This window comes from Mobula birostris, chromosome X (assembly GCF_030028105.1).
Source record: "Mobula birostris isolate sMobBir1 chromosome X, sMobBir1.hap1, whole genome shotgun sequence".
In the NCBI taxonomy this organism is placed as follows: domain Eukaryota; kingdom Metazoa; phylum Chordata; class Chondrichthyes; order Myliobatiformes; family Myliobatidae; genus Mobula; species Mobula birostris.
Window position 1 is genome coordinate 84,130,889 of NC_092402.1, and position 16,510 is coordinate 84,147,398.

Sequence of the window (16,510 nt, forward strand, 5' to 3'; positions counted from 1 at the left end):
ATTCTCTGCCACAGGAAGCAGTTAAGGCCAGTTCATTGGCTATATTTAAGAGGGAGTTAGATATGGCCCTTGTGGCTACGGGGGTCAGGGGGTATGGAGGGAAGGCTGGGGCGGGGTTCTGAGTTAGATGATCAGCCATGATCATAATAAATGGCGGTGCAGGCTCGAAGGGCCGAATGGCCTACTCCACCTATTTTCTATGTTTCTAAGACGCAGGAGCGGAATTTGGCCATTTGGCCCAGCGAGTCTGCTCCACCATTCAATCACGGCTGATCCTTTTTCTCCCTCCTCAGCCCCACTCCTCAGCCTTCTCCCCATAACATTTGATGCCATGTCCATTCAAGAATCTTTCAAGCTCTTCCCTAAATACACCCAATGACCTGGCCTCCACAGCTGCCTGTGGTAATAAATTCCACAAATACACCACCCTCTGGCTAAAGAAATTTCTCTGCATCTCTGTTTTAAATGGACGCGCCTCTATCCTGAAGGTGTGCCCTCTTGTCCTAGACACCCCCCTCCCCCCCCATCATGGGAAACATCCTTTCCACATTTACTTTATTTAGGGCTTTCAACATTCGAAAGGTTTCAATGAGATCCCACCCCCCATCCTTCTAAATTCTAGCGAATACAGACCCAGGGCCATCAAATGTTTCTAGTATGATAACTCTTTCATTCCCGAAATCATCCTTAAGAAACGCCTCTGGACCCTCTCCAGTGCCAGCGCATCTTTTCTAAAATGAGGAGACAAAAACTGTTACTGTTCACAATACTCAAGGTGAGGCCTCACCAGTGTCTTATAAAGACTTGGCATCACATCCCTACTCTTGTATTTTAAATAAGTGCCAACATTGCTTTTGCCTTCCTCGCTTTTCAAGAAGGGAGAGAGTCAGAAGAAAGGAAACTATAGGCTATAGGTCTGACCTCAGTGGTTGGGAAGATTTTGGAGTCGATAGTTAAGTGTGTGTTTTTGGGGTACCTAGAGGCACATGATAAAATATGCCATAGTCAGCATGGTTTCCTCAAGGGAAAATCTTCCCTGACAAACCTGTTCCAATTCTTTGAAGAAATAACAAGCAAGGTAGGCAAAGGAGAATCTGTTGATACTGTGTACTTGGAGCTTCAGAAGGTGCCACACGTGAGGCTGCTTAACAAGCTACGAGCCCATGATACTAGAGGAAAGATACTAGCATGGATAGAGCATTGGCTGATTGGCAGGAGGCAAAGAGTGGAAATAAAGGGAGCCATTTCATGTTGGCTGCTGGTGACTAGTGGTTTTCCACAGGAGTCTTGGTTGGGACCATTTCTTTTTATGTTATATGTCAATTGGATGAAGGAAATGATGGCTTTATGGCCAAGTTTGCTGATGATAGGAAGATAGGTGCAGGCACAGGTAGTGTTGAGGAAGCAGAGAGGCTGCAGAAGGACCGAGACAGATTAGGAGAATAGGCAAAGAAGTGGCAGATGAAATAAAGTGTCAAGAAGTTGTATGATCATGCACCTTTGTAGAAGAAATAAAAGCATAGACTATTTTCTAAATGGAAAATTCAAAAATCTGAGGCGCAAGTGGACTTTGGAGTCTTCGTGCAGGATTCCTGAAAGGTTATTTTGCAGGTTGAGTTGGTGGTGAGGAATGCAAATGTGATGTTAGCATTCATTTCAAGAGGACTAGAATATAAAAGCAAGGATGTAATGTTGAGGCTATATAAAACACTGGTGAGGCCTCACTTGGAGTATTGTGAGCAGTTTTGGGCCCCTTATCTAAGAAAGGATTTACTGACATTGGAGATCCTTGAATGGAGTTTCATGAAAATGATTCTGGGATCGAAAGACTTGTCATGAGGATCGTTTGATGGCTCTGGGCCTCTACTCACTGAAATTCAGAAGATTGAGGAGTGACCACATTAAAACCTATCAAATATTGAAAGGTCTCGATAGAGTGGATGTGGAGAGGATGTTTCCTGTGGTGGGAGAGTCTAAGACCGGAGGACACAGCCTCAGAGTAGAGGGGTGTCCTTTTGGAACGGAGATGAAGAATTTCTTTAGCCAGACAGTGGTGAATCTGTAGAATTTGTTGCAAGTGGCTGGAAGCCAAGTCATTGGGTGTATTTAAGGCAGAGATTGATAGATTCTTGATTAGTCAGGACCTTAAGGGATAAGGGGAGAGGACAGGAGATTGGAGCTGAGAGGGAAAATAGATCAACCATTATGACATGGCAGAGCAGGCTTGATGGGCCAAATGAATTTATTCTGCTCCTATCTTATGGTAATTTAGAAATTTACTTTCTCATTTCCTTTTGACATTAAGTTGCCCATAAACCAAACTAGCCAAAAAACATACATTTTTTAGAAAAATTAACTGGAAGGAAGTCTTCAGAAGTATGCAGTGGATTCTGGATAACTGGGATACATTGGGACCAGTACATTTTAGCCCAATTAAGGTGCTGTCCAAAAGTTTCATGGAGATGGTTTTAAAGGTATAAAAATACAAACTGAGTTATAATTTTCATATCTAAATGAAATACAGAACAATTTAGAGCACTATCAATACTACTATAGTACTATAGAACTGTATTAGTTCCTAATAGTTGATTTGGTGGTTGTCCGTCGTAATTGACAATGGCAGGAAACCTGTGCGGGAGAGTTTTTAAAGTGAAAACGCCATTGTACTGGGGCAGTTCCACTGTCTCGATCTCAGAAGTCCAAGTCCAGTGGTACGAAGGTCATCACTGGAGTTCCTTGGTTGCAATTGGTTGACCATGACTACTTCTGTGCTTCATCATGTCCTTCGCTCTCTACGGAGCATTGCAGAACCACCTTCCTGGCTGTTGGATCTCACTGCAGGTCTCATCCATCCAGTCTACTGGAGATGCTTTTGCAGGCTAGGACAGGCATGTCCCTATCTCACCGAAGTATCAGGTCTGCCAGCTATCCTCCCCTGATTTAGCCTGCCTATCGAAACTATGTACTGGGGCATGTCAGCTGTTGCATGCAAACAGCTCTTTGGAGTCACAGGTGAGAGCTGAGTGTACTTTGCTGTGTTCTTTTGATTGACTATAAATAAACAAAATCAGTGCAGACACCTAGTGTGGGTAATGCATTGCCTTCATATAGTTTTTGACAATTGCATCCTCCAAATCTTCATTTAAATTGTACCATTCAAGATGATTGTTGACATCTTCAAGTTCTACGTAGTTCCTAACTTGTTGAAGTAGTGAAATCATTTCATTTTCACTCCCGGCCATTTCTGGCATCTCCAAGTCTGAATGCTTGAAACCGCAGTGAGCAAAACAGTTCCAAATTGTCTTTCTGTTTATTTCTCACCAAACTATCAGTGACAAAAATCACTTTTTTAAACACAAACACACGCAAGTGACACTATTTAAAAACTGTCTCCACAGTGTAATTTTTAATGGCCACGCAAGTGCACATATCTGACACTAGATCGAAACTGTTTGGGAATAGTCTCCTGCCCCAGTTAAGTGACATTTGGTCTACTGACAAGAGATGACCAGAAAAGATGGAAAGTCTATCTCCATCCTTGTGCAGGTGCTCTTACAGAGACAAGAACAGATTCTTTTAAGCACTCTGAAAGTGGTCTACACTTCTTTGCTAGCCAGCATTACTCTCAACTGTTTCACATTGCCATGACTGTTGGAATAGGCTTCCTGCTCAGTGGAGGCACAAATAGGTGTCAAACATTTTTTGGCTTGAGTGATTGCGATTAGGGTATAGGCTGGTACCTTGTGGGAGTTGTTGGTTATCAGTATTGAAGTAAGCCTGGAATCTTTAACAGCATCTGTAGTTGCAACAGATATGCCACTCATTGTCTGCTTACCCCTCCTAAGAGTCCCGTTGATATTGTGGAGGTGAAAATGCTGTCCTCTTCCGAGAAGTAAGTATTATACCTCCCAGCATTAATCTCCAGGCAGTGTTATTACTTGTGCTGCACAGCAGCCATTGTAAGATCAGATCTCCTCTTGTCAAGATACTAGCTGCATGCCAGCTCTTAAGTAAGAGTTTATTGTGGTTGCCTGTCATGGACATTTGTACTTCATTACAGTAGTAAAGAAGCAACAGTTCCATCAGCTACTGATAGCTACAATCAATGTGGGAAACTGCATTGTAGTATTAAAAATTGAAAATAATGGAAACATTCAGGTCAGACAGCACCTGTTGAAATTTATTTATTTAGAAAGAGAGTGCAGAATGGGCCCTTCTGGCCCACTGAGCCGCGCTGCCCAGCAACCCACCTTAATTACTTTTCATTATATAAACTGCTGATTCAAAAGTTGCTGGTGTATATGATTATGATTCATGGCCAGAGTTAAATCATTCTAATTGTTTTAATATAAGCAACATACACAAAATGTTGGAGGAACTCAGCAGGCCAAGCAGCATCAATGGAAGAGAGTAAACAGTTGACGTTTCGGGCTAAGACCCTTCATTAGGACTCGTGTTTGTAATTGTTTTAATACTTCTCTTTTGATGCAGTTCAGAAAATTGGATCTTTGATCTTGTGTCCAATTTTCACTATGCCTGATTTTCTATAGGGTAATCCTGGGTGGATGGCATCAAAGGTTACAGGGAGAAGACTGGGAACTGGGGTTGAGGAGGAGATAGTAAAAAAGGATCAGCCATGATTGAATGGCGGAGCAGACTCGAGGGGCAGATAGCCTAATCCTGCTCCTATGTCTTATGGTTTTATGGTCTTACAGATTAAAGAAGCCTCACTGGAGATGTATGTATTATCTAGACGATAATCTTCAGTTTTATCTTGCCCTAACATGCCTTTCTCAGAAGGTGCTCCTAAATGTACCAGTTTGATATTTTATAATTTGCCACGTGGTCTGGATAGAGCCATAATAACGCAAAGTTTACTTTTAAAGAACAGTCTTGATGAGCTTAATGCATATTCTTTTATCTCATTGTTTTCTTGTATTTTGACTTGTCATTTTGTTGTGTGTGGACAGCAGGACTAGTGGTATTAGGTAGACAATCGGCAAACTCTTACGCCGTATTGCCATGTGCAAACCATTTTTCACTGAAATGTTTAAGGATAGTTTAATTTTGTAAGAATTTGTATTGGTTATGATAATCTTCCCCTTCTCTCTTTTTAAGACTGAAGCAGCACTTGCCCGGAGCCACCCAGGAAAGAGAGTGACCAGTACAAATAACACACCTATTCCTAGGCTTCCTTCAAACCCTTCCCGGGTTGACCGTTTGATTGTTGATCAACTACGTGAGCAAGCAAGAGTATGTTTGATCATATCTGGTAGAATGATTAATTAAACATATTCCTATTAATATGCTTAGGTGTTTACTTAGCTTTTTTTTGTTTTATTTTGTTATTTTTTGTTGCATTTTGAAATGAAGATATGCCCAGATTTGTAAACAAGTCTTCAGATGCTGGAAATCTGGAGCAACACACACAAAATACTGGAGGAACTCAGTAAGACAGGCAACATCTATGGAAGGGAATAAACAGCTGACATTTCAGGCTGAGATCCAGTATCAACTGTATATTCCCCTCCAAAACGCTGCCCAACTTGCTGAGTTCTTCCAGCATTTTGTATGTGTTTCTTCCAGGCTTGTAATAATTTGCCATTGTTATTGGCCTTGTCACTACATTGTTCTTTGTAGTGCAAACAAGGTGATTGTGAGTATTTGCCAACAAAATTAATTCAGAATTGAGTTAATACAGAATAGAGGAATGGTGGCAATGAGTAGGCAATGAAATAAAGAGTAATCTTCATTTTTAATTTGATTGCTTGTGCCTTTAAATCAGAATATTGGTTGTTGAAATTGGACAGAATTATAACATACCCTTCCAGAAATGTTGAAAGAAAATTGGAATATGTGCTGCTTTAAAAAAAATAGGCTTCATGCTAAACAAAGGAGAATCATGCTACCAGGGTAGACAAAGGAGAATTGGATGATGTTGCATACTTGGATTTTCAGAAGGCCTGGAAAAGGTACCACCTATGAGGCTACGAGCCCATGATATTTCAGGAAAGATTCAAGCATGGATAAAGCAGTGGCCACTTGACAGGAGGCAAAGAGTGAGAATAAAGGGAGCCTTTTCTCACTGGCTGCCAGTGACTAGTGGTGTCACAGCAGTCCGTGTTGGGACCAATTCTTTTGACATTGTATGTCAATGATTTGGATGATGGAATTGATGGCTTTGTTGCAAAGTTTGCGGACGATACAAAGATAGGTGGAGGGGCAGCTAGTTATGAGGAAGTAGAGAGGCTACAGAAGGACTTGGACAGATTAGGAGAATGGGTAAAAAAAAATGGCAGATGGAATACAGTGTCGGGAAGTGTATAGTCATGCATTTTGGTAGAAGAAATGAAAGGGTTGACTATTTTCTAAGTAGACAGAAAATACAAAAATCTGAGGTGCAAAGTGTGTGCAGGATTCCCTGAGGTTAATTTGCAGGTTGAGTCTGTGAAGGCAAATGTGATATTAGCATTCATTTCAAAAGGACTAGAATATAAAAGCGAGGATATAATGTTGAGACTTTATAAAGTACTGGTGAGGCCACAATTGGAGTATTTTGAGCTGGTTTGGGTCCCTTATCTTAGAAAGGATGTGCTGACACTGGAGAAGATTCAAAGGAGATTCACGAAAATGATTCCAGGATTAAATGTTTTTTCATATGAAGAGCGTTTGATGGCTCTGGGACTGAATTCACTAGAATTCAGAAGAATGGGGGAGGGGGATCTCATTGAAATCGATCAGATGATGAAAGGCATTGATAGAGTGGATATGGAGTGGATGCTTCCTGTGGTGGGGGAGTCTAAGACCAGAGGACATGGCCTAAGAATAGAGGGGTGTCCTTTTAGAACAGAGATGAGGAGGAATTTCTTTAGCCAGAGAGTGGTAAATCTGTGGAAGCCAAGACATTGGATGTATTTAAGGTAGTAAAGGCATCCGTTAGTCTTGCGAGACCATGGATCTGTGCCTGGAAAGTCTTCACTCTCCAGGGCGCAGGCCTGGGCAAGATTGTACAGAAGACCAGCAATTGCCCATGCTGCAAGTCTCCCCTCTCCACGACACCAATGTTGTCCATGGGAAGGGCATTAGGACCCATACAGCTTGGCACCAGTGTCGTCGCAGAGCAATGTGTGATTAAGTGCCTTGCTCAGGGACACAACACATTCCCCTTGGCTGGGGCTCGAACTCACGGCCTTCAGGTCGCTAGTTCAATGCCTTAGCCACTTGGCCACGTGCCTACATGTGGAGGTTGATAGATTCTGGATTGGTCGAGATGGAAGGATAAGGGGAGAAGGCAGGAGATTGGGTCTGAGAGGGAAATTGAATCAGCCATGATGAAATGCCGACGTAGACTCGATGAGCCAAATGGTCTAATTCTGCTCCTATATCCTAGGGTCTTATGGTCTTGTGCTGAGGCTTGTCATCCAATGGAAGTTATCTGTTGGTGGTTTATTGAAGTACTGAATATCAGAATGTCATATAGTTGTAATAAGCAATTATTTTCTATCATTTAAAACTTCAGTTTTAGCCTGTACATTATATTTATGAAGCACTGAAAGTATTCTGCTGAGAAGGCATTTGACCAGTGTAGGTGTACATAACCATTTTATATTTGCTATACAACATAATGCCAATGCAATGTCTTGTGTTGTTGGTTTGTCATTCCTCTTTGTCCACTTTGACTTGGGAGTTTGTTGGTCTTAGTAGAAAGTTTTATGATAAGATTTTTTTTATTGGGACAGCTTACTTTTGTGATGGGGTCATTCTTCATTATAAAGGCTCTTGCAGTCTTTAGTGTAATTTCCTTTATCACTTCTATTACTACAACCAATAACAAAATGTAAATTAGTGTTTTTATTCCCCAATGAGCCAAGACCTCATTGCCTCAACAGGATTGTGTTTGTTGCTTCACATAGGCAATGTATTGTTCACATCAAGAAACCAGATGAGAACCAGGTTTATGGTGATATTTAAGTTTATAATGGTTTCTGTCTCATATGCTGACCTTTTAAAAGAATAGTCTCTGGAGAAAGCTGAAGAACTGTTTATGGGGGTTATCAGTTCCTCAGTTTACCAATTTTATCTGTGGAAGTGATAGCTACTTTTAATTTTTGGCCATTTGGAACCACATATTTGAGAACAAAGGTTAATGTGCATGATTACCAGATCATCTCCAGAAAATCAAGAATACTTGCAAGTGATTCCAGTCTCAATCATTCAAATTGTGCAGAACCTTTATGGTTATACTTTAGCAAATGTTAATTTCTGAATTCCGTAAGTGACTAAATGCATGCTCGTAAGTGATCTAGTAGTTAAAAGGTTAAAAATGCCCATCCCAGAATAGAAGAATGCAAAGAGTTTCTAATCAGAATGTACACTTAGAAGTTGCCACATACAAAAATTATTAATAATCTAGGAAGTTCTCTGTGAATGATAAGAAAATATTACAGTATAACAATTGAAAGAGTGATTTTCTGAGTATTGATCGACTGAACAGAAACTGTTTTGACAAGCCACTGATGATAAATTAAATTGTGAAATAGATAAAACTAAACAAAATCCACACCTTCGTGAAGTAAAAGAGTGCCGCCCTGAAGCAACATTTTTTTTTTTTGGAGATTTGACTTGTCTGGAGACCTAATGAATTGAAAACAACGGGGCTAACCTTTTGTGACATACATAATGGGTAAAATCGCATCTCCCATAGCATCCTGAGACAGCTAATTGAAAAGATGGAAATTAGTAATAACTAGAGATCTAGGTAAAGACAACAGATATCTATCTATGTGATGAGACTTAGTCAAAGGACCCATGTGGGAAAACTGTCAGGAGCAATCCATGCTCTTCTGTACTAATAATTAGGATGTAACACAATTGGCGAAATAGAAAATAAAAGTGGTAGTTTATCAACCAAAAGTCCAGCTGTAACAGGATTAAAGTGGACAAAATAAAATGGACTTGGTCTGCAATATTGTTGTGATACTACCTAATTGGAAGAGAGCAGAAGGAACAGGAAAGAAGTGAGATCACAGTACATTCAGAAAAGAGGATCCCTGAGGATCGGACTCAGAGAACAAAGGGAAGCCAAAAGCCTGATTTGGACTGACCATCTTGTGTTTAGACAGATAGTGTAGTCTGCAACCTGTGAATGCTTGTAGTTGTCTTTATAATTAAGAGTTTGAATAACCAGTTGTCAGTGGCTTAACAGTGTAGTAAAAGTGACGTAAGATTTAATAAAAATATCGTTGCCATTGTAAATAGTCTGTTGATAAATGTATTTTAGTTGGGAGCCAAGATTTGGTAGCCACTTTGAAATATTTTTCAAATTCCCCTGCTGGAGTAAGATTGAAGTTGATATTATGCAGAGAATGAACACAAATTAATCTTGCACTATGCATCCTATTCATGGTTATGCGTGGCAGAATATTGTCACACTATCCCATTGGATTTTAAATGACTGAGATTATAGTACTTATTACATATTATTTTGATGAATGTATAACTATTTTTCAATATTGACTTTGATCTTTAAGAATAGAATTATGAATAAAAAAATGTGAAAGTTGCAGACTACTTAGTAATTTTAATTAAAATTTGTTTTGCAAATGTTCTTTCCTCAATGATAAATTTTACTCTGTTGCAACTGCAAACATGACGTAAATTCATAAATGAGTCAATGATCAAACAGTGTCAGCTTGTGATAATTTAGAATTCAGTTAAAGTATACATTTTTGGTATTTTAAGTGGATGCATGAACTGTATATTTTTTTAACAACAGGTTGTGGCATTGCTCAGCAAAATGGAACGCGTCCGCAGTTCTCCTTTTCATGCGAATATTTCTACAGCTGTTGCCAGATATCAAAAGGCTATTCATATTGCCCAAGCTCGTAGGAAGGAAGAAATAGTGAATCGACAAAGGCAGGGAGCATCAAGGTTTCAGGATGATCAAGGTATCACCATAAACTTACTCTGTTTAATAAAGATTTGTTTTATATATTGGTCAACTGACTTCCAAAAGATCTGAATATGATAAACTTAAGTTACCACAGTATGAATGTATATAATTGATTTTTGGAGAGTCCGTATCAGTGCTGCAGTAATTTAACCAGCTGAAATTTATATCAACCATTGCCTGTTTAGTCCAGTGTGGCTTGTCTGTATCTTTAAATGGAATCCTTGAATGGTACTCTGACACAGAAGGTCTTTCCTCAATATTAACTAAATTTGATCCATGTTGTTGGACGACTTTTCTGAACTTCATGCAAAAGATCTGTTGAAAATAGATAAATATTATCTCATGATTCAGACTGCCCAGCACAACCAGTTGGCTGCAGTGAAGTTACCACGCAATATAATGTTTCATTGTTTCATATTCTTGTAATACACCTTTCTCTGCAAGGAAATGCATCATTAATTTTACAGCATTATTTAACCCTTATGCTTGAGCTGGATTTTCAGCTGGTTTCATTGCTCTGCCCCTTTTCCTTAGCTGTACATTTTTCTTGTGTTCAGGTTTTTTTTAAATAACAAATCTGTTCAAGAATGTGCTGACATTGGAGAGGGTTCAAACGAGCTTCACAAAAATGATTCCCGGATTGAAAGGCTTGTCATATGAAGAGTGTTTGATGGCTCTGTGCCTGTACCCAATAGAATTCAGAAGAATGAGGGGTGACCTAATTAAAACCTATGGAATGGTGAAAGGCCTTAATAGCGTGGATGTGGAGAGGATGTTTCCTATGGCGGGAGAGTCTCTGACCAGAGGACACAGCCTCAGAATAGAGGGGCGTCCTTTTAGAACTGAGATGAGGAGGAATTTCTTTAGCCAGAGAGTAGTGGATCTGTGGAATTCTTTGCCACAGATGGTTGTGGAAGGCAGGTCATTGGGTACATTTAAGGCGGAGGTCAATAGATTCTTGTTTAGTTAGGGCATGAAGGGATAAGGGGAGAAGACAGAAGATTGGGGCTGAGAGGGAAAATAGATCAGCAATGGTGAAATGGGAGAGCTGACTCAATGGGCCAATTGGCCTAATTCTGCTCCTATATCGTATGGCCTATTGACGTTGACTAAGGGTAGTCTAGAATTTGGATACCAATCTTTGCACAAGACTTTGCTTGCTTGATATGTTATGAATGGAATATATTGCTTTGTACTGAATGTTAAGTCATTTCAAAGTTCAGATAGATCCACTCATATTTTTCTTCTGCAGACATTTTTTCTTTGGCCATTGCAATCAAAGAAATGGCTATAGCTACACGGAGAGCAAGGACTGCTTTATGGTGTGCCTTTCAGATGACTTTACCAAAACAGCGAAATGCCAAACCAAATCGCCGAAGTGAAGTAGAAAGAGGACATCAGGGTGTAGTAACTAATAGAAACAGAATATATCAAAATAGATTCAGCAACTGTAGTGGGGAAAAGAATGAAGTGGCAAAAATTCATATTGATTACAGAAATGCTGGAAAATAATAGACTGCAAAGCCAATATATAAATAATTCTCTTCATTATTACCATTAAAATAACTGAAGTATGAATTTGTCAGATAATACTAGTTATAGACACTGCAGCACGTGGTCATGTTTGGTTAGTAAATACATATTTATTGAGACACGTAATATGAAACATCACAACCATAATTTAACAAGATCATTTTACCTCATATTTTGGTGAATTGTTCTTGTCAAATCTTTTCAATTAAAGTGACTAAAGCTCCTTAGGAAATTTTAATCTAATGTATGTTTTAGTTTTTTCAAGACATTTATTTATTACACTTAAAACTTGTAAACAAAGTCATGGCTTTCTTTGACATAACCTTTATTTAGTGAAGGTGAGCAATGAGTTCATCAAGGTGCAGTCTTTTTCACTAAAAATCAGTAAGTGAAAAATATATTAATGTCACAACAGTAAGTGCAGATTAATGAAACCAGTATGTATAATGTAATCATTCTGTTAAGTAAATGTTTATCATAGATTAGGTCTAGTGGTCCTATTTTTATTCATATTACCCTAATCTAGTTGGACCCTCTGCTTAGATAATTGAAGTTACAGAAATGTCAAAGTTCACAGACTTTCATATTATACAGGCCTAGAAATGTTAATCTAATAATATTAATAATAATTCATTAGAAAACACCATTATTAGTAGTAGTAGTTTGACGTTTGTGCAAAGATAATAGAAACCCAGGAGTAACTAAAAGGCAATCATTTCATTTTGAAATTTGGATGATACAAGATTGCAGGTAGGATTTCTGGAATATCCTAATGTGAAATTACAGCCCTGAATTTGCACTCTAATAACATACTTCAAGTTTCTTGGAAGAGTTTAGATTTTTTGGCCAATGGTAAATATTATGCAGATGTATAATATCTACACAGAATAATTAACAATTTGCGACATTAGGTACACACTGGCAAGTACAAGACAATCATATTTTTAAGTTTTTTCCCACATTCTTTCCATACTTAATCTCTTTGTGTGCTGAAGCTTCTTGCTTTTTATTACAGTATAGTTCCATAGCTAATAGCACTAACATTATCTCATCAGAGGAACATTTATCTTATGCAAATATAGATATAAAATTGTAGTACATTAGTTTATCGTGTGAGTCATCAACATCAAAGCTTGATATTGTTCTCAACCAATGTTCACTTACACATTAGCAATCAGAAACAGGAACCTTTCCTAGCCCAAGGAATAGAAAGGTGCCTCAAGTGTGGGTATGGCTGAGATCAGTTAATTCAGCACAGACCGGGGTGGAGTCTAGAATTTCCAGTCTATCTTGTTTGGCCAGTGATGGCTGGTGGTTTTAGCTTTATCAATTAGGGGAGCTGTGGATGGTTAATATTGGCCATATATCACTGTTTGTTGATGCATGTTTTATTTATATGTTTAAAAATCATTTCAAATAGTTTCAATTATTTGTCTTGATATTAGGCAGCTTTACTCATGCCTGTGTGGAAGCCATATAATGGCAATATATGACACAGTTGATATCCCACAATTAATTGTGCTCATATATGCTATAATAGAATAACAATGTGTACTCAAGTAACTACGTTATATAATTAGATACATTAACCAATTGTATTTGACTAATGCTAATCTTAGAAAGCAGATGACTTTCAGCAACATAAAATGTTTTCAGAGAAAAGTGAAAAAGGAATACAAAATATGACCTTATAAGGTAATGCAAAATCTTGTAAAATGAAGCTTGCTAAGTAGTTGAAGCTTGTAGTTATGGTCTGTACCTTTCCAAACTCAAAAAATTCTTTGTTATAAGAAATACTGTTTCATTAACAAAACTGTGACCAAGTACTATTTAATATGTAAATCTTACTTTATTATTAAAGTTATGTGCAGTGAATGTTTGCACCTCTGTAGTAAAACTACAGAAGTAATGCGTTATTTGACAATCTAGATGTGTTGATCTGGTGAGTTTCTTTTGTATTTGAATGTGTTGAGCTTTACTAAGTTTGAAGAGTATATTCATTTTAATTATTGCCAATATGTCTCACATTTAGTGTTTGCTACAGGTTTTTTAAAATGTAGTTATGAGGCAACTTGTTTATAGTATATACGTTGTGTAAAAGTTGATGGCTTATTTTCCATGTAGACATCTGTTGTACTATTCAAAGTTTTTGAAAAAGGTAAAGTGAGCTGTTCTGCATTTCTGATTTAAAAAATCTAGAGGATATAGCTAATGTGTCCACACAAATGAGTTTTATATTATGTCAGTAAATGTTTAGTAACCATCGCAGGACATTTGATACTTATAACTGAAGTGAATTGTTTCCAACTTGACAGAATTGTGCTTGATTTAGTGGTACATAAACAAGCTAAATTGTCATTCACTTCTCATCTAATTGATAATGTTTGTAAGTTTCTTAAAATCATTAGAAAAATACATTAAATAATTTTGAGACATTAAACCTTAGATTACTTTTGAGGAGTTAGCAACTCGCGCACAAATTTGAGATATTTTCAGATTTCTATTGTCTTACCTGATGTAATTGTCACTTAGAAATATTGTATTTTGACATGATTTACAGGGACTTTAATAAATTTCTTCCAATATATAAAATATCTTAAAATTTTAAAATATTTCTCTTGAAATCAGTTTCAACCATATTGTTTCGTAGTGTATCTTGATGTTATCTGGAAGGCATTTTAATGTGTTCTTCAATTATATGTCAAAATAAATGTGATGTATCAGATATCTTTTACATGATTTTGTGTTGTTCAATTAACTTCAGGAACTAGAATCTTTTAACCTTCGAGTTTATGAATTAAATGGATTAACCAATGAAACGTATCTTTGTCATATGTGTGATAAATTGATCACAAATACAGTATGAAAAACCTAGATGTCAAATGTTTGTGATCAGTGAAATAATTGGCAATGTAATACATAACTGCTGACATTTGAGGAGTCAATAGGTCGTGCATTTAAAAAGAAAATGCAGTGACTGCTTGAAACAATGTCATTTAAAATTGGGAAGAGTTTACCCAACTTCCAGAATTAATATTTAAGAAGTTGACCTTGTATCAAAGAAGGTGTATTTTTTGATTTTCCTAAGTTAAAATTGATAAATTTTACTGAACTGGGCAAGTTACTGAAAATGTAACTTTAAATAAATTAAATATTGATTAATCTTTTCTATTAATTACAATTTTTACTATATTCACCTAGAATATTTAACATATCTCAATAGAACTAGCTACACCTCCATCAAATCAGACTGCTAGGAAAATATCCAACTATTTTTAAAATGAGAAAATGCAAAAGTTGTAAATAACAAAATGGAATATCGTCAGGGAAAAAAAATTCAGCCAGAATCAGTACAAGGGAACATAAATAGAAAAACTGCAAGGCCAACAAGTTGTGAAGCATTATACCTGTTGTTTGGGTTTTATGAATGCCAAATTTGTTTGATTATGCTGACATTTGCAGCACAAAGCATGTTGGTTGCTGTAGGAGCCATGGACCTGTTCTCCATCTGCATTATATTCTGTGTTGCTCATTTTTTATATTTATTATGTTTACTATGGTAACTAGTCACGTGTGTGGGGGGCGTGGTAAAAGAGAAGGGAATAAGTTACGTCTTCATGCTTTATTGGTTTGTAGTTTGTACTGGGGACTGACGGGGGTTGTATCTTTTCCTGACTGCTCAATTACGCTTGGGTATGATTAAGTTTCATCGCTTTAAAGTTGTATGTTTGCTAATTAAGGACCGACTACATATCCTCGAAATTTGGAGCATCATTACAGGAGTGAAGACAGGTCATGCAAGTATAACAAATCCGTAGGGTCATCGGCGGCGGCAATTGTTTTTGTTTGGTTTTGGCTTGGTTTGGCTGCTACAGTTGCCATGTTGTTAAGTATTTAAAATGTGCAAAGCTGAATGCTTCCCAGAAGAATAAGGAATAGTCAGTCGGATCAGTTAGCATACAAATTGAAATTTTATGTGCTTGATGTTCTTGTTAACCATGTACAGTTGAACTTGCCATCAGCAATATGCTTAACAAGTACATGCAGGTTAGATACCATAGGAGATTACCTACTATTTTGTATTGTTAGTTGCAGATGTAAAAAGAAAACACTGAGCCTGAAGCTGAAGGAATTTGTCTTAAGATTTCTGTGTTCTTCTTGGTGTCTGCAGCATGACAGAGAATGAGCAGAGGGGTGTAGGGCAGAATAAGCTACAAGACGAGAAAGACTGCAGGAGGCCAAACCAACACCAAGCAACATAACTGCTTCATCTTCAGCAAACACCTGTGCTTCTGTAAAAATATTATTAAAATGCCACATGCTGCAACCACAACTTCAGTCTGAGAACAAGACAAGAACCTTGACTGTCAGCTTTGTCATGTCAAATCCATTCAATTCAAAACTGGAGTTGTAGAGTACTACAACAGAGCAACAGGCCTTTTTGTCCTTCAAGTCCACACCCACCTGATTCAAGATTCATGATTCAAAAAAAAACTTTATTATCATTCTAACCGTACATCAGCTCTGCAGGGCAGAATGAGACAGCGTTTCCCAGGAGCAGTGCAATCATAACATAACAAACGCAACACTAAATAATAAACATAATAAATAGTAAAACACAACAGCCACATGTCAGTTAAAATCAAGTTATTAGTGTCCAGTGCAAGTTAAAAGTGTCCAAAGCAGAGTCAGGTGGAGCAGCTATTTAGCAGTCTGACTGCCTGTGAGAGGAAGCTGTTTAGTAGCCTTGTGGTTTCAGTTTTGATGCTCCAGTAACGTTTGCCTGATGGCAGAAGAACAAACAGTTCATGGAGAGGGTGTGAGGGTCTTTAATGATGTACCGTGTCTTCTGGAGGCATCGACTCTGAAAGAGGTCTTGGACAGAAGGTAGGGAGACCGCAATAACCTTCTCTGCTCCCCTAACCACGCTCTGCAAGGCTTTTTTGTCGACAGCATTGCAGCTGGAGTACCAGGTTGTGATGCTAAAGGTCAGCACACTCTCCACCATGCCTCTGTAGAATGTAG

General features: G+C 37.9%; 1 protein-coding gene across 1 annotated transcript in view; it reads left to right on the top strand.

Annotated features, from left to right (window-relative positions):
* The window catches only part of LOC140191534 (meiosis-specific coiled-coil domain-containing protein MEIOC-like), a 29,443-nt gene extending 13,782 nt beyond the window's left edge, over positions 1-15,661 (top strand). Inside the window, exons 2-4 of the mRNA XM_072248983.1 lie at positions 5,119-5,253; positions 9,776-9,947; positions 15,657-15,661. Of these exons, the coding sequence (XP_072105084.1) occupies positions 5,119-5,253; positions 9,776-9,947; positions 15,657-15,661 (312 nt within the window). The remainder of the gene's footprint in view (positions 1-5,118; positions 5,254-9,775; positions 9,948-15,656) is intronic.
* Positions 15,662-16,510: the final 849 nt, after the last annotated feature.